This window comes from Balaenoptera borealis (genome assembly GCF_965194805.1).
Source record: "Balaenoptera borealis genome assembly, chromosome: 16".
In the NCBI taxonomy this organism is placed as follows: Eukaryota; Metazoa; Chordata; class Mammalia; order Artiodactyla; family Balaenopteridae; genus Balaenoptera; species Balaenoptera borealis.
The window spans coordinates 81,487,212-81,505,601 of record NC_138872.1 but is presented as its reverse complement, the minus strand read 5'-3'; the positions used below and the strand labels follow the sequence as shown (position 1 = coordinate 81,505,601).

General features: G+C 50.7%; 1 protein-coding gene across 2 annotated transcripts; it reads left to right on the top strand.

Annotated features, from left to right (window-relative positions):
- Positions 1-6,405: 6,405 nt before the first annotated feature.
- Positions 6,406-17,742, top strand: MUC12 (mucin 12, cell surface associated). Of its 2 annotated transcripts, none has more exons than XM_082358786.1 (5): positions 6,406-15,374; positions 15,751-15,825; positions 15,917-16,046; positions 16,773-16,934; positions 17,614-17,742. In XM_082358786.1, the coding sequence occupies exons 1-5, from the start codon at positions 15,236-15,238 to the stop codon at positions 17,711-17,713; spliced, it is 606 nt and encodes a 201-aa protein (XP_082214912.1). In that variant the 5' UTR covers positions 6,406-15,235; the 3' UTR covers positions 17,714-17,742. The 2 variants fall into 2 exon arrangements, with proteins under 2 accessions (XP_082214912.1, XP_082214911.1); XM_082358785.1 differs by having other exon boundaries at positions 15,917-16,079.
- Positions 17,743-18,390: the final 648 nt, after the last annotated feature.

The following is an 18,390-nucleotide window of genomic DNA, read 5'->3' as shown; positions in this document are numbered from 1 at the left end:
CCAAGGGCTGGACACCCAGGCCATGACCTCATCCTGCCTTTGGGAGCTAAAGGGGTCAGTCACCCTGGAGACCCGCGGGTGAGGAGGAAGGGGCCCGGACTGTGCGGTGCTGTTGAGAGTTTGCACCAAGCCCCACGCCGGGGCTGAGTGGGAGCTGGAACCCACCCCTTCTGTTCTCCAGGCTTCCCCCTGGGAAAACAGGGGGCTCTGCCTGCCCTCATCCTGGGGTCTGCACCAGCCCAAGGGTCGGCTCTTTGCAAACCTCACAGAGACACTGCACAGGCTGCCAACCCTGGCCAGGGAGGGCAGGAGTCCACGGGGTGTCCAGCAGCTTCCCTCCTTGCCTGGGGAGAGCCTCAGGGGCGCCAGGGACAGCCCCTCTAGTTAGAAATGGCTGAAGGGCTGAGGGGGAGACAGACTCTGCGGTCCGTGTTAAACCTTTTCACGACCGTTTGTCTGGGAAGAGACTGGTTACAAGCTGATTCCCATGGGTTCCCTCATGCGGAACAGACTTCCTGATTCCCCGGAGACAGGGAAGTGCCCCTGGGAGGGGGTGGGCAGGGCAGATGCTGGGGTGAGGGGCATTGGGGGAGTGAGCCCAAGGTGCCAGGTGAAAGAGGCATCTCTTGTGTTGAAGGACCTGCAGGGTGTGTGATGGGCGGTGGTGAGTGTGTGGGTGGGTGGGAGGGTGGGAGCCGCGGCCAGGGGTCTTGGAGGTCTTCAGGGCGGCTGTGAGAGAAGCCACGCAGGAACTTAGGCCCTTAGAGGCCACCTCAGCCGGCCATGCCTTAATGTACTTCTTCCTCCCCTACCAAGACATGTTGGGGGCAGCGGCGCTGGCTGGGAGAAGCCAAGGGGAGAGGAGCCAGGACTGGGGGTGTGAACTTCGTGGCTTTAGGGACGTTATGAAAATATGTTAATTACAGACATTTTAGCCTTAAGCTAATACACAGAGAAAAGGAAGCTATGGAAAGGGGTCAACCTTAGGAGGGGTCTGCCCACCCCTGCTCCCCAGGCAGATGCTGAGGAGAGGGATGGTGGGGATGGTGATGAAGGACCCAGACATCAGCAAGGGCGTTGCCTCTGCTTCTCCCGCCATGCCTTAGAGAGAGCCACCCACACAAGCAAAGACCCCTGTTGGCAAGGTGCTCATAATTGCATGGAAAAGATCGTGCTGAATCCATTAGCACGCCAAGGAGTCAAAAGCATCTGTCTTTGATAAATGCACAGAGCCATCAGGAGTGGGGAGGTCAGGCAAGTAGGGCCATTCCGGGGGACTCCAGGTCTGATGATACCCCAAGGCCCCCAGCCCCCCACTCGCAGAAGGCTCTGCTATTTACAAAGCCATTTCAGAGCACGTAGCCCGTATGACTCTCATCAGGAAAATTATGAAAGGAAAGGAAGGCAGACAGGAAAGAGAGACTCAGAGAGGGTGAGTGACTTACCTGGGACCAGCATGACCCATGATTATATGATAATTAGCATGACGTCACCCATATGATACTAGATTTGTGCTGCCCTGACCCCGCACTGGAGGCCCTCAGCCCTCTGCAATACCTCCACCCCACTGCGTGCATTCTGGGTCCTCGGGGAGGGGCTCAGAAGTCAGATCAGGGACCGCTGGTGGCATATGTGGTTTTCTTTGTTTCTCATCTGCTGCCTCCTCTTGGTACCCCAGTTCACCAAGAGGACTGATGAAGTCTTGGATAAGTGAACAGTGGGGAGAAGGAATGGCAGCCTGAGAAAGTAGAAAAACACTGCAGGGCTGTGCAGGGGAGTCGAGGTGTAGGAATGTCCCAAAGGTGAGGGCCATGTGCCCGGTGGGGAAAGCAGGTTGGTGAGGGAGTACCTTTGGGTAACAGGAGCATCAAAACCAGGTGGAGGCTTTTAGACACCAGAGGACCTCCAAGGACAGAGCAGGGGTGGGTCACCCCTGCCAGGACAGATGCAAAGAGGGACGTTGGGAGCCATCTTGGCATGAGGCCATGGGGGTCCAGCTGGGAACCCAACTTCCTTGGAAATGGAGAGGAAGGTTCCTCTTGATGATGGGCACCAAGGTAGATGGTTCTAGAACCTGCGTGACTGGGGAGCAGGAGATTCTTTTTGGTGGTTGGCAAAGGGCTCCAGGCAGGCCTGTTGAGCTTGGAGTGAGCATGGAATTTCTGGATGGAGCTTTCCTAGAGGCCTGGGACTCAGGAAGGAGGACAAAGATAGGGACATGGTCTAGAATTCTCCATTCTCCATGTGCTGCAAGGGCCGCAAAGACCACACAACACCGGGGATCAACATGAGGGTTGGAGTCTGTGTCCTGTTTTGTGTACATGAAGTTCCAAAGTGTTCCTAGGAAGGGTGGGGGAGAGGAGCTGCTCAGGATGGCAGCAGGGAACAGGGTCCAAGTGCAAGGGCCCCAAGGGGTTAGAGTTCTGGAGTCCAGAAAGGTGAAAGTGGAAGTGGAAACGTTCAATGTATAAAAGTGTGGTGAAGGCCACAACAGATTTGTTCACAGTAGACAAAGGGGCAACCTTTGAAACGTAGGTGATGTAAATTTAGAGCAATTAAAAGGAAGCAGTGCTTTACGCAGAGTAATAAACTTACTCATTCAGCAAACACAGGAGACCTGGCTCTGCCCAGGTAGGTACTCTGAACCAGGCAGGATGAATAAGCCAGTTTATAGTCTTGTTTATTAGACGGAAACATGGGAACGGGGCAGAAAGAACCACAACCCAGGGCTGGTGCTGAGGCTCTGAGAGGGGCCCCAGTGGAGGAAGGTGAAGGGGGTGCCACTCAGAGGCTGTCCGCCTGGGCTGATCCAGGAGCATGTAGGGAGAGGTGACACTGGAGTTTGCTGGCTGACGGGGAGTACAGGGAGGAAGTAGTAATAGATGCTCAAAGGCTTTAGACAATTTCAGAACTGACAAAGCCATACGTAGCTATGGACAGAACTGGAATAGTGACAAACAGATTCCCTGGGTACAACACATCAGGAAGCCATGCCTCCCGTTGTCTGGGTATGACACTAATGATCAAAACTGCTCGTGTTCATTGAGGGCCTACTATATGCCAGACAGTGTTCTAAATGATATCTCAGTTAAATTTCCCAGCAATCCTGGGAAGAAGTACTGTTACTGATTTCTGTTTTATACATGGGGAAACTGAGGCATGGAGATGCTAACTAACTATTTCAAGGCTTCCCACCTATCAGGTGGAGGAGCCAGGATGGGAACCCACGCTGGCAGGCTCCAGAGCCCACATTCCTTACCACTCGCTCTAACTGGGGGTGTCCATGTGTGTTAGTTTCCTGAGGCTGCTACAACAAATTATCATAAACTTGGTGCTTCAAACAACAGAAATTTATTCTCTCATAGCTATGGAAGCCAGAAATCCGAAATAAGGTATCATCAGGGCCTGGTCCCTCCAAAGGCTCTCACTGCCCCTTCCAGCTTCTGGTGGTTCTTGGCGTTCCTTGGCTGTGTGGCATCACTCCAACCTCCGCCTCTGTCTTCTCATGGCCTGCTTCCCCGTTTGTGTCAAATCCCCCTCGCCTTTCTCTTATAAGGACACCAGTCATTGGATTTAGGGCCCGCCCTAAATCCAGGCTGATCTGATCGTGAGATCCTTACCTTAATTACATCTGCAAAGACCTTATTTCCAAATAAGGTCACACTCAAGGGTATGGGGGTTAGGACTTGGACATATCTTTTGGGGGGACATAATTCAACCCACTCTACCATGCTTCTACAGCAATCAGAGCAACAGCCCTTCAGGGAGGCAGTGGGCAGGGGCAGGGGCAGGGGCATGTGGCACTGGCTGCTGGTGCTAGAAAGCCGGGAAGCTCATTCATTCGCCACAGGTGTGTGCACGGCAGGGGGTGGGGGGCGGAGGCGAGGTGGCCCCGGCCTTGTATCACCCCTAAGGCGACTCTGCCAGGTGGGAATGACCTTACAGAAAAGGAGACAGGCCCAAGTCACTGAGGTCGTGTGTGGCAGGGCTGAAAGTACACCCAGGATGGAGTGACACAGCCTAGTGGCCCCCACATGGCTTCTCTTGTAGGATATTCTAGAACAGTGGTCCCCATCCTTTTTGGCGCCAGGGACCGGTTTTGTGGAAGACAGTTTTTCCATGGACAGGGGGTGGGGAGCAGGGGGATGGTTCAGGCGGTAATGCGAGCAATGGGAAGCGATGGGCAGTGGCAGATGAAGTTTCGCTCGCCTGCCCGCGGCTCACCTTCTGCTGTGCGGCCCAATTCCTCACAGGCTGCGGACTGGTAGCGGTCCACGGCCTGGGGGTTGGGGACACCCCTCTTCTAGAATGAGAAGGGTGGTGAAGGCAGGCATCATTCATCCCCATTTTCCAGGGGAAATGGAAGTTCAGAGAGGTTAACTGCACAAGATGCCGTAGCTGGGTAGCACCTGCCCTCACAGGTGTGCCCCCTGCTCCACACCCCACCCTTCAGGGCTGCTCCCATGGACCCCGCTGAATCACCACAAGCAGAAATGTGTTTTGGAGGTGGTAGGAGGGGACCGTCTTATATCGAGGTGGCGATCTTCAGACTTGTCCCAAGGTGTTTTCAAGGGCTTTTTCCCAAGAATGCCACCAAGTGAAAAACTTGCCTGGCAAACCAGCTGCCTAACTCAAATGATTATCTTTTAAAGAAAGAAGCAATAAGAACTGTACACAGGACAAGAAAGTAAAATTTTACTTCTTTGGTAGGAGAGCTGGTGTCTTGGATGGCTAGTGCAACACAGACATTAGATCATTTTTGTTAAAGCATTTTGATCACAAAGGTGTGGGGAATCCCAGCTTGGGAATTATTAGTGATTTTGCATGGGTTCTCCAAGGTACTGGGCACACCTAAGTTTTAATTTTTACAGCATATGCATTTATTATGTCTAGACATTATATCATGAATGCCTATTTATGGTAGAACATTTAGAAAATATAGACAAACAAAAGGAGGAAAATCTCTCTTAATCTTACCACTCAGATAAACATTGCTAACATTTTGGGCTTTTTCTGAATAGGTATTTAGATTTATTCTATGGGCAGTTTCTGTTTCAATGGCTGATTAATATTCTATTTTATGGAATACCCTAGTCATCTAACCGGTCTCCTATTCTTTTATTCTTGGACAGGTTTTCCCCAATTTTTCATAGATAATGATGCAATAAACCTTCTCATAAAAAATTTTTTTAAAAAATCTGCATCATATTACTTTAGGATCAGTAACTAGAAGTGGAATCATTAAAGTGGTATGACTCTGCCACGATCCCTGATGCACATTTTCAAATTATCCTTTAGAAATATGATACTAAGCTAACGTCCATCAGCATCTTATTCCCCAGCCAATACCAGCTACGTTACTTAACATCACAGAGGGGGGTGCAATGTGATAAGCTTACCAGTGAAGTTGACCATTTTCTTCTCATAGGCTTATTGGCCATGTAAATTGTTTCTGTGGAGAATGTCTGTGTTTTTCCTTTGCTCAACTTCCTGGTGGAACATCTTCTGACCCTGGAGGTTGACTTTGGGGAAGGAGTTTGCTCAACTTCTCTGCCGCATCCTTTGGGGATGACGTGACCACCAGAATCTCAGGCTGGGAAGGTTCTGAAGCTCTTCACAGGGCACTGTCTAGGGTGCCTTTTTCTTGTCCCTCCCAGAAATGAGTGAAAGCCTTGGGCACAGAGGGGGTTGCTGCCAGGAAGGTGGGGGATACGGCAGAGCCTTTATCTTGAGGGTCTCAGTTAGATAGTGAGCAGGAAAGAACAGCACCAGGGAGGAGAAGAAGGGTGATTAGGAGGCAGTGGTGTCTTAGGACCTGAAGGAGATGAGAAATTCCAGGAGGAAGGGCAGCCTGGTGAAAAGGACAGGGATTTGGGCACTCAAGCTGGTCGGCAACTATAGCGAAGATGTGGGTGGCAGTAAAAGGGAGTAAATGGTGTGAATTCAGGAATAAAGACCAAAGAGAGCCTGTCCAGAGGCCATGCCAACGAGTGTCCTGGCCTTCACTGGGGCCCCTGGCGTCCCACCATGTAACTGCCATGGGCTCATCAATCAATCTCCATGCCTCTGCCCTCACTGCCCTTCACTCCAGGGCTCTGCTCCTAAGGCACAGTTGTGACCATGGCCTTTTGCTGGATGTTCTCCACTGTTGCTGAATCAAGTCCAGAGCTGGCTTCACACCCACCTTGCCAGCCTTCCTTCTGCCCCCTCTGGTCTCTCAGTATTTAGCTCCACCCCAAACATGTACTCTGAGCCTCCACACATGCTGTTCCCCCCATTTGAAACGTTTTCCTTGCTCTTCGCCACTCGAGAAACCCTTTTCTTGTGCTAAAAGTAAAACCTACCTTCAGATTGTGTTTGAATTCTACCTTACCAGCTGGATGAACTTGGAAAGTATTTAACCCTTTCCTTGTGCTAAAAGTAAAAGCTACCCTCAGATTGTGCTTGAATTCTACCTTCCAGCTGGGTGAACTTGGAAAATATTTAACCCTTAGAACCTCAATTCAGGTGTGAAACAGGAATATTCATGTCTACCTCCCAGGATTACATTAAATAATAAAGAAGAAGTGTCAGGTAGACTTTCCAGTATTCATTCACTCCTTTACTCAAGACGTGCTCATGGAGCACCCGCTCTGGTTCAGGCTGAACGGGGCAGAAATGTTCTCTGTGTTCTCAGAGAGGGGCAAAGGGAATTACATACACAGTCATTGAGTTACAGTTGTGATACAACTACACAGGAATTTGATAGGCAGCCAATAAATGTCACCTCTCCCCACCCCTATTCATTCTTTGTGATTCAGTTAGGGACACGATCATAAATTGCCTTTATATGCTTTCTCATTGTTTGATGTGTCACAACAAAAATAGTCTACTTTTATAACTTAAAAAGTCCAGTAAAATTTGTCATGCCTAAGTCCACAAAACCCCTTCTTTTTAAAGAAGAAGGGAAAAAGACAGCTTCGATATTACTTTCTTTTCAAAGCCTTCTGAGAAAGGCAGAGGGGTGGTTCCCTCCCTCTCCCACCCTGTTGACTCCCACTGTCCCTTCAAATGGGCCTTGACTGCCCCCGAATTGCACTGGGGGGCCAGGAACCCCCGTGAGGGGTAAGGGCTCATTTGTCCGCCAGGGGACATGCAGGGGGTATGTGAGTACAAATATCAGCTTGAATTTATGCAGGAGCGCCAAAGGAAATGAACATGTCTCAGGGTGCCTGGGAGGAATGTACAAGCAATATTGGGCAACAGTATACATATATATTTGATGTGGAGGCATTCTTATTTAAGGTGTTTGAAGATGACACTGTGGGTTGAGAAAAATCATATATATGTATATATATGTATATATGTATATATATGTGTGTGTATGTATATATATGTATATATATACATATATATGAACATACAGATTTGTCAAAATCCGCAGTCATACAACTAACAATTCAAGTCATAAATCACATCAACCCCCAGAATATTAGCTAGTGATACTTTGCCCTATAAATAAACGACTATACTCAACAGAAGAGACAAAGGTCTAGATCACCACTGGTAAATTATCCAAATCTACAGATGCCCCTGACACTTCCTATACCCCTGAAAAGGAAAGCCATGCTTCAGTGTCATAGGCTGACTAGCTATGTCCCAGGCAGCCTGGGACAGACTGCCACTAAACTCAGTAACAAAATCACAGACCAAAGTATCATCTCTGAGTTTTCCCAACACACTGTGTCATCTGCAAACACCTTAACCACGAATGCCCACAAAACAAGTCCCGGTGACTCCAATACACTTCTAGTGGTGATGGACCATCAGCCATAATTACTACCGGGCAATCCACTTTTCCTACAATACTCGAAGAATTATCAACTCCATCTGCCACCTTCCATACTACTGATAATATAAGAGCTTCATCACCTTCTGGTTCTGGTGAGTCAACCACCACTCAAGTCTTTGGACAAACAGCCATGACATTCACTAAAGAAACAATTCTCTAGACGTGTTTCAGATTTGTTAACAACAGTCCTCTGACCACCTATACCACAGATGATGGAAGAACTGCATCCTCTTCAAGTCCTCATCAACTGTCTACCACATATTTTATTCCAGGAAAGACAACCACAACTTGCAATCCAAGTTCTGCTTCCAGCGAAAGCACTGTGAGTTCCACCACGACTTCCACTTGGTCAGAATCCACCGTCTCTTCTGAGGGTTCCCATACCACAGCCACTGGGAGTTCCACCACCACTTCTAAATGGTCTGAATCCACAGTCTCTTCTGAGGGTTCCCACACCACAGGCGCTGCAAGTTTAACCACCACTTCCGGTTGGTCGGAATCCACAGTCTCCTCTGAGGGTTCCCTCACCACAGGCTCTGAGAGTTCCACCACTACTTCTGGTTGGTCTGAATCTGCCATCTCTTCGGAGGGTTCCCACACCAGAGGCTCTGGGAGTTCCACCACCACGTCTGGTTGGTCTGAATCCACACTCTCTTATGAGGGTTCCCCAACCACAGGCCCTGGGAATTCCACTACCACTTCTGGTGGGTCTGAATCCAAAGTCTCTTCTGAGGATTCCCCCACCACAGGCCCTTGGAGTTCCTCCCCCACTTCTGGTTGGTCTGAATCCACTGTCTCTTCTGAGACTTCCCCAACTACAGGCCTTCAGAGTTCCGCCACCACTTCTGGTTGGTCTGTATCCACAGTCTCTTCTGAGGGTTCCCACACCACAGGTTTTCAGAGTTCCACAAGCGCTTCTGGTGGGTCTGAATCCCAAGTCTCTTCTGAGGAGTCCCCCACCACAGGCCCTTGGAGTTCTGCTACCACTTCAGGTTGGTCTGAATCCACAGTGTCTTCTGAGGGTTCCCTCACCACAGGTGATGGGAATACCACCGTCACTTCTGGTTGGTCTGAATCCACAGTGTCTTCTGAGGGTTCCCACACCACACGCCCTCGTAGTTCCACCGCCACTTCTGGTTGGTCTGAATCCACTGTCTCTTCTGAGACTTCCCCAACCACAGGCCTTCAGAGTTCTGCCACCACTTCTAGTTGGTCTGAATCCACAGTCTCTTCTGAGGGTTTCCCCACCACAGGTGATGGGAATTCCACCACCACTCCTGGTTGGCCTGAATCCACAGTCTCTTCTGAGGGTTTCCTCACCACAGCCTCTGGGAGTTCCCCCACAAATTTTGGTTGGTCTGAATCCACAGTCTCTTCTGAGGGTTCCCCAACCACAGGCCCTCAGAGTTCCACCACCTCTTTTGGTTGGTCTGAATCCACAGTATCTTCTGAGGGTTCCCCAACCACAGGCCCTCGGAGTTCCGCCACCACTTCTGGTTGGTCTGTATCCACAGTCTCTTCTGAGGGTTCTCACACCACAGCCACTGGGAGTTCCACCACCACTTCTAAATGGTCTGAATCCACAGTCTCTTCTGAGGGTTCCCACACCACAGGTGCTGCAAGTTTAACCACCACTTCCAGTTGGTCTGAATCCACAGTCTCCTCTGAGGGTTCCCTCACCACAGGCTCTGAGAGTTCCACCACCACTTCTGGTTGGTCTGAATCTGCCATCTCTTCGGAGGGTTCCCACACCAGAGGCTCTGGGAGTTCCACCACCACGTCTGGTTGGTCTGAATCCACACTCTCTTATGAGGGTTCCCCAACCACAGGCCCTGGGAATTCCACTACCACTTCTGGTGGGTCTGAATCCACAGTGTCTTCTGAGGGTTCCCACACCACAGGCCCTCAGAGTTCCACCACCTCTTCTGGTTGGTCTGAATCCACAGTCTCTTCTGAGGGTTTCCCCACCACAGGTGATGGGAATTCCACCACCACTTCTGGCTGGCCTGAATCCACAGTCTCTTCTGAGGGTTTCCTCACCACAGCCTCTGGGAGTTCCCCCACAAATTTTGGTTGGCCTGAATCCACAGTGTCTTCTGAGGGTTCCCACACCACAGGCCCTCGTAGTTCCACCGCCACTTCTGGTTGGTCTGAATCCACTGTCTCTTCTGAGACTTCCCCAACCACAGGCCTTCAGAGTTCCGCCACCACTTCTGGTTGGTCTGTATCCACAGTCTCTTCTGAGGGTTCCCACACCACAGGCCCTGGGAGTTCCACCACCACTTTTGATGGGACTGCATTCTCAGTGTCTTCTGAGGGTTCCCACACCACAGTCACTGGGAGTTCCACCACCACTTCTAAATGGTCTGAATCCACAGTCTCTTCTGAGGGTTTCCACACCACAGTTGCTGAGATTTCTACAGCCCCATCAAACAATGGAGAGACATTTACTGGCCCAGCTGGATCAAGACAGACTGCCACTGTTGTCACTCAGAAAACCACAGATCACAACACCAAATCTGATTCTCCTCAGCTCATGGACTCACGTACAACAACAGTTTCTAAAGGAGATGGAAGTCTTGGGTCCACCTCACGTCCAGTTGAATCCATTACCACATCCAGTGGTGATGAACAAACAACGACATTTTATATTGTGGAAGCCACTGTGTCCACGAATCTCTCAGCGCCATCAACACACACACTCCCCTGTTACTCTTCATCTTCTTCTATACCTTTAAGTTCTGAGCAACTTTCTACCACCACCTCCAGCACTGGACACAGCACAACAGCATTTACTGAAATGGCCTCGGTCCTCACAACCATTTCTGAATCATCTAAATCAACCATTTCGTCTGGAACTTCCTATCCTGGGAATTATGGCAGCGTTGCTTCCTCTTCAAGCTCCAGCCAGCTGTTTACCACCCCCTCTGTCTCTGCACAGACAACCACAGGCCTCACGGAGGAAACCACATTTTCTACCTCTACTCCTGATTCATCAAAACCTACAGGTACCTTGAACAGCACTGTTACTGAAGGGAATGAAATTTCTGCTTCCACATCAAGGCCTAGAGAATCCTTAATCACTTCTGGTGGTGACGGACACATGACCACATCTTCTCCTCCAGGATCCACTTTCTACACAACCTCCACAGAGGCGTCTACACCATCATTCTCTACCCCTTCTTTGCATAGTACATACAATGCAAGTCCTTCCCCATCAAGCCCCAGTGAGACCTCCACCCACATTGTGGTCTCAGAACATATCACCATGACTGCCAAAGAGGAGTCAACTTCTGGCTTTTCTCCTCCTCTGTCCTCCACTTCACCTGGCTCCACTGGTGCTCCAGTCCCTGGTTTCAGTACCACTTCAACTCTGCGTCCCCCACTCACTGGTACACACACAGCTGTGATGACAACCCCCTCTCCAGCTCTGACACCAAGTAAGTCTCCTTGTTTGTCACTCTCTGGGTTCCTCCTGCTCATCTTCCCTTATCAGCTCATCAGTTTTGTACTCCTTGTGGTCTTGTTCCACACTTCCAGTGCCTTTTTGTTACCAATGTACGTCACCCATGCAGATGATGTTGCTCCCTTTTGATTTGTAGGGCCCTTGTTTTCTTTGTGTGTCCTCTTTTATCTCTTGCTTCCTTCCTCTCTGTTGTCCCTCCTCATTTCCCCACTCTCTCCTGGGGGCTGAGGTGGTGACAAATGGATCTCGGTTGCTGCATGATCATCTGGTCCCATCCCCATCTTTCAATGCAGTGTCTGAATGATGGGACTTGGAACAGGAGTCAATGTTTTTGTGTTTTGGGCTTCCATGGTAACCTCTGTGAATGTTCTACCCCTTCGCAGGGCAGTGCTACAATGGGGCCACTTGGAACGGAGAAAAATGTGCCTGTACCCAAGGCTACTTTGGTTACCAGTGTCAATCCCCCTTGGGACACTTCTTCATAGGTAAAGACCTTTTTTGAGACTTGTAGATCATCCCCACATCCCTTAACCACTTAAAATAGGAGGGCAGCACTGGAAGGGTCATTTGCTACCACTGCTTAATTGTGCAGGTAGAGGAGAAAATGTGACTTTCACCCAGGCCAAAACGCAGGTAGAACATGAACCTTCTGCCTCCCCCTTCTGGGCCCTTTTCACTAGCTAACCTGCCTCTCTCATCAGGATGATCATCTGGAGGCCTCCACTTAGGTCTCACTGGGTTGTGATCCTGGCCACTAGCTCCTCCTGGTATTCAGAAGCAAGGGGCAGAAGTTTCAGCTACTCCTACCTGCCTTTTGAGTTTCCATCCTCCCTCCTACACACTTCCTCTACTTCCACAAAGCCAACAGATGAAGAATTAACTAATCCTGGAAGGCATTACTGGGAGGTTGCTGTCTCATGCATAATCTGTCCTCTTCCCACAGAAACCCCGAAAAAAATCAATGCCACTGTAGAACTGAGAGTGAAAGTAACTAACAGAAATTTCACAAAAGACCTAAATAACATATCCTCCCATACATACCAGAATTTTGTTCAACTATTCAAGAGTCAGGTAAGAGCAGAGGAAGCCTAGATTCACCAGTGTGAGAGGGGATGCCGGGGCTCATCTTGACTTACTGTTCAGGGCTTCTCAGCTCTTGGGTCCCTTCAGCCTAAGTCCTGGGGGCGGGGGTCCTCTGAGAGCTTCCTTCCTTGAGCCATACCCCTCCAACACATCCTGGAAGAGGGAACGTTCCTCTGCCTTCCCTTCCTTCTTTCCTATGGGCTAATACAGGGGCTCCTTGGGGAAAGAGAACAGGGGCTGCTGCACACTCCAGGCTTCTATGAGCTCAGCTGTCTCGTTTCTTTCAGATGGATAAATCTTACAGGAGCAAAGATTTTCCACAATACAGAGGCGTGATCATTAGGAAACTACTGTGAGTATGGGGGTGGAGAGATTTATAGACTGTGGGAAGCTCCTTCTCTCTTGCCTGCTCTCCTGTCTCCTCCTATCATGAATGATTAGAGTATCAGTACCTGGCTGGGTCAAAAAGGCCCCCAGCTCGAAGGCAACACCTGAGGGCTCTGAGACCATGCGTTCATTCATTCAGCACACATCCATGTAACAAACAAGTATTGAAAGCCTACCCTGTGCTAGGTGCTGGGAGCACAGTGGTTCTGGTCTTCATGGAGCTTAGAGTGGCAGAACACAGGTAGCAGAGTGGCTGTGCAGTCTGTCTAGAGTTATGGTAAGGGACACACAAGGTGCAGTGGGAGAGGTCCTGAATGCAAGCTCAGTGAGATGGAGGGAAATCTTCCTGGAGGAAGTGACAGCTAAGCTGAGGCTTGAAGGATGAGGAGAAATGAGCCAAGTAGAAGGAAGGGAGGAGGAGAGTATTACAAGAGGAAATCAATGACGATGAACCTGGAGGTGAGAGAAAGGAGGGTAGATTCCAGGAACATAAAGCACACTTGGCCGCTTGAGGACAAAGGGGACGTGGTGGGAGAGGAGGTTAGAAAGGTAATCTGTGCCAAGCTATTTAGATGTGAAGCATCAGCAATTGTAGCCCATTGGGATAGTATCCGATTTGCACTGCAGACAACTCAATTTGGCTGCAGGGCTGAGAATGGGTGGACAGAGGAGGGAGGTGATAGTAGCCTGGACCTGAGAGGTGATAATGAAGAAGAAAAGTATCCAGTGTGAAAGGTCTTTAGGGGGCAGGACCAGCAGATCATGGGAGTTTGATGGGTGTTTGGAGAAAAGGAGGAATGACACCAGATTTCTGGGCTTCTGGGAGTGCGGGGTGCCCTTTGCTGAATTGAGGAACGTAAGGAGGAGCAGAATGGGAGACGAAGATGATGAGTTTGGCGTGGGGGGCCCAGCCACGTGCAGTGGCTGAGTGATGGAGCAGCTGATGGTCAAACATGTGATAGGAAGGGTCTACAGTGGAGGCACTGGTGTTGGCATCCCTAGATAGACATCTCTGGAAGCCCTGGGAGTAGACCAGATGGCCGGGGCCATCGTCACAGCATGGAAGTGAAGATATACCAGGGAAGGAGCATGGGAAGCCCCAACATTTAAAGGATAGGCAGGAGAAGCAGAACTCTGAGAGGAGAGTGCAAAGAAGCAGACAGAGGGGTGGGAAGGGAGCCTGGGGGTGTCAGGTCCCAACATGTCAAGGGCCCTTTGGGTTCCATAGCCTAGTGTCCTCCACCCCCACCCAGCATCAGAGCCATTGTCTCCGTCTCCCTTCTGGTTCAGGATTTTGTTGTTTCAAGTCCTCCTGGGTCCTGCTCCTGACTTCTCTGTCACAATGGCTGTGACTAGTGATGGACCTTGTGTCAAGTTCTCTCTGCTGAGAGCATTGCTGACCGTCTAACAAGAAGCTTCTGGGTTGAAATCCAACATTTCTAAAGAAGCTTCATGTTTCTCCATTTCTGAAAGCTTATTTTTTGGTTTTGAAAATATAATCCAATAGCTTCTACTTTAAATTTTTTAATTAAAAATTTTTTCATTGTAGTAAAATACCCATAACATAAAATCTGCCATTAACAACTGAATTCGCCATTTTAAGTGTACAGTTCAGCAGCATTAAGTACATCCACATTGTTGTGCAACCACCACCGTCCTTCTCCAGAACTTTTTCATCTTCCCAAACTGAAGCTCTGTCGCCATTCAACAATAACTCCCAATTCCTCCTCATCCCACCCCTGGCAACCACCATGTTACCTTCTGTCTCTACAAATTTGATTACTCCAGGGACCTCATATTACTACTCATAAATACTCATACAGTAGTTGTTTTTTTGTGACTGGCTTATTTCACTTAGCATAATGTCCTCAAGGTTCATGCATGTTGTTGCATGTCTCAAAATTTCCTTCTTTTTTGAGGCTGAATAATATTCCATTGTATGTACAGACTACATTTTGTTTATTCATTCATCCATTGATGGGCACTTAAATTGCTTCCACCGTTTAGTTTTTATGAATAACACTGCGATGAACATGGGTGTACAAATATTTCTTCCTGCCTCTGCTTTCAATTCTTTGGGCTAGATGCCCAGAGGTGGAATTGCTGGACCATATGGTCATTCTGTTTTTAAGTTTTTGAGGAACCATCATACTGTTTTTCACAGTGGCCGCACCATTTTACATTCCCACCAACGATGCACATGTGTTCAATTTCTCTGCATCTTTGCCCAACAGCTTCCATTTTTAGGAATGAATTCCGCCCATTGGCATATATTGTTATCACAGGTTTACTCCGTAGCCTCCCTCTAGGTTGTTAACTGCTGGAGGGAAGAGTCTCTATTCTGTCCTGCCTCTGGGACATATGGCTAATTGTTTCTCATCACCTCTCTTGCTTCTTGGGCCCTGCTTGCTGGGAGGGTGGGCAACACAGGGTAGCTGACGATTCCTAATTCCAGCAACGGCAGTGTCATGGTGGAACATGAAGTCGTCATGGAGGCAGACTTCACTTCAGAGTTTCAGGAGCTGTTTGCAAACCTCACTAAGATCATAAAGGCCAAGGTTATGAATGAGACCGGAAAGCTACCCAGTAATTCTGAAGCGTGCGAAAGTAAGCCCACCTAAAACCCCTTGATGTTGGTGGGGAAAGGATGTGAGGGGTCGCTTAGGGAGGTCTCAGCCCCATCCCCACACCTCACATCTCTCCTCTCTTCCGGAGCTCCAGAGACCTCCCTCAAGGAATCCAGAAGTCAAGCCCGGATACCTTCCCCAGACTGTGCTGCACCCAGAAGTCCCTCCCAGTCCCGGGCTGAGGTTGTCACCAGCCCTAATGTCCCCATCTGAGCCAGCTCACAGGCCCAGCTGCATCTAGGGATGGGCCAAGACCCTACTAGTCTTGGCCCCAGCAAGGAGGAAGGGAAGGCTGGCTGTCCCCAGGGGGCAGAGGTGCCATATCTAATTTTGTTCTTTCCCACCACCCTGGGCAGACATCTCACGCCTGTGCTACAGTGAGAAGGACACCTTCGTGAATGAGACCGTGAAGCTCGGCTTTGACCTGCAAGGTAAGCAGCTCAGCAGAGTGTGGATGGTAAACCTGGGGGCTAGAGGGCGTGTTCACCAGGCTGACGCTTCCTGCCCGTCCCCCACCCTCAGAGCAATGCACTCAGAATGCTGCGAAGGAATTCACCCAATTCTACTATGTGGATGATCTGGATGGGAAGCTGGCCTGTGTGACCAAGTGCACCCAGGGGACGAAGTCGCAAATGAACTGTCACCACGGCAGGTGCCAGCTTCAACGAAGTGGCCCCCATTGTCTGTGAGCACCTGTTCCCTCTAAGCCCAGCACCTACCCTCTCTGGTGGCAGGGCCCCACTCTCCCCGACAGTCACCCAAGGGGGCAGGGTGGTGGTGGGCAAAGCTCGCAAGGCACCTCCTCCCCCCTCCTCTACATCCCTCTTTCTTCTACCCAGGTCTCCCATCTTCCACCCCACCAGAGGGAGAGCGAGGTGCAGATTATAGACACAGACATCGTAGGACTGAGCAAGCCCCTTCCTGAAAAAAATTCCAGTTATCAATTTCCAAATCCATATCTATGGATCTCTATCTCCATCTGTCATTCATTTCCCTGACATCATCCCAGCCACTGGGCCATTATCACCTCCTGCTGTAGCTGGGACACTACATTTGGGAGATCATAAATTAAAGTACAAAATATAAAACACGGTAAAACAGGCTGTCAAAGTGCCAGCTACTTAGTGTTTAGATGGGTGAACATCACGTGTTTGGGACGAGGTACCCGGCACTCCCGGATTCTGAATTCCTGCTCCACAGATCTGTGGTCGCTGCACCCCCTCCCCGCCCCTTAGCCTTGGGAGTCAGGGAGAGCACCCAGCAACTGTCCTCAGAGGGAGAGCTGGTTTCCTGTGCTTTGACATTGATTTTTTTCTTTTGGGAGACTGGGTGGGTGAGGGATGATGGTGGGCTGGCCTGAGCTTGTGTGTGTCCCCAGGTGCCTGAACTCGGACACGCACTGGCACTGGGGAGAAAGCTGCGAATTTAGCACCAGCAAGAGCATGGTGTATGGGATCGGAGGGGCCGTGGTGGTGCTACTGGTGGTCTCGGTGGTGGTCCTGGCCATCTTACTCAGCCAATCCCAGAGAAAACTGCACAGGTGAGCTTCTGGGGCTGGGGCTGGGCCTGGGGAGAGGGGACCACAGTCAGAATATCCTGAGGCTCTGCTCCTTCCAGCTGAGTAGTCAGCTGAGGCTCAACAGGGGTGGGTGGGGCCCTGCCCCTCCCAGTCCCTCCCAGCTCCTACCAGCCCCTCCCAGCTCTGGGTCCAGCAAAGGGCAGCCTGCCGATCTGATAGGACATATCCGTTTGGCAGAGAAATGGAAACAGAAAACATATGTACTGAAATTGGATTGTGTAATGAAATTACCTGGTGCTTGTTATCACCTTGGCTTCCCCAGAGCAACACTGCCACACTAGGACACTGGGAAAGGCCGGTGTCGCTTTCACCCGATTGTAAAATGCATAAGATCCACCTGAGAAGGTTAATGCCCAGCACAGCACCTGGCTGCCAATCAAAGGGAACTGCCCTGACTCTAGTCCAATGCCCCCATCTCACAGATAAGGACACTGAGGCCCACTGAGGAGTTGGGGGGGCCAGGCCATGGTGACATCCCCAGGAATGCTTTTTGTTTTCTGCCGCTGCCGCTGGGGGCAGTCTCCTCCCTGACTCAGGGCTTGGCCAGGAGGGCCCCTTCCGGAAGCCCGAGGTTCAGAGGCCTCTGAGCCCCCTCCCCTGCCTCTCTGCCACGAGCTGCTCACGGCATTTCTGTTGGCAGGCAAGAGAACAACCTGTCTCGAGACTGGCAAGAAGAAGATGTCCCTGGCAATTTCCAGAACACAGGCGTCTGGGAAGGTAGATCTCATCAGGGGCCATGATGGGGCAGGCTGGAGGGTGGAGAGGTGCCAAAGTGGGACTCAGTGGGGTTGTGGGTGACACGCACGCACGTCCCGCCAGGTCGCCCCGCATCTGCTGCAGGGGCCAGGCTCCTCTGCAGCCTCCTGACCCCGCGCCTCCACGGGCAGCCCCTGCTGCCCCTCTGGCCTTTTCTCGCTCCTCCTGTCAAGTTCTGCGCACTCCAGCCTGTGGCCCATGCCTTTGCATAGACTGGGCTGCTTCCGGTGGCCTGAGTCTCTGCGCACCTGCATCCCACTCTGTTTCCAAAATCCGGTTCATAAGCTGCCCCTCCACGGAGCTCCGCATGGGTTCAGCCTGCTCTGGCTCCCAGAGCTGCTCACGGCCCTGCACCCAGCTGCGGTGGGAAACCCTTCCCAGTACTTCCTGACAAACACGATGGAGGGATTCCAGGGATGGCTGAGAGCCTGATCCTGCCCCCCGAGACCACCCCCAGCACATCAGACGCACACAGTTAATAGGATGATAGGGCCATGGCCAGGGCTTGACGGGGCATAGATATACCTGCCCCAGCCCAGAGCGGGGCTGGGGTCAGACATGACTGCGGAGGGGCATCCCCTGAGCCGAGAGCCAGGGCAGTGGTGGGGAGTAAGCCATGTGTTTCCTGCTCCCATGAACATACAGCCCAGTGGGCAGCGAG

Bases quoted from the DNA above. Each gene is read 5' to 3' on its own strand.
- MUC12 (XM_082358785.1), top strand. From the start codon at position 15,236: ATGGTGGAACATGAAGTCGTCATGGAGGCAGACTTCACTTCAGAGTTT. The intron at 15,826-15,916 runs GTAAGCAGCTCA...CCCCACCCTCAG, and splicing joins GCTCGGCTTTGACCTGCAAG to AGCAATGCACTCAGAATGCT. The intron at 16,935-17,613 runs GTGAGCTTCTGG...TTCTGTTGGCAG, and splicing joins TCCCAGAGAAAACTGCACAG to GCAAGAGAACAACCTGTCTC.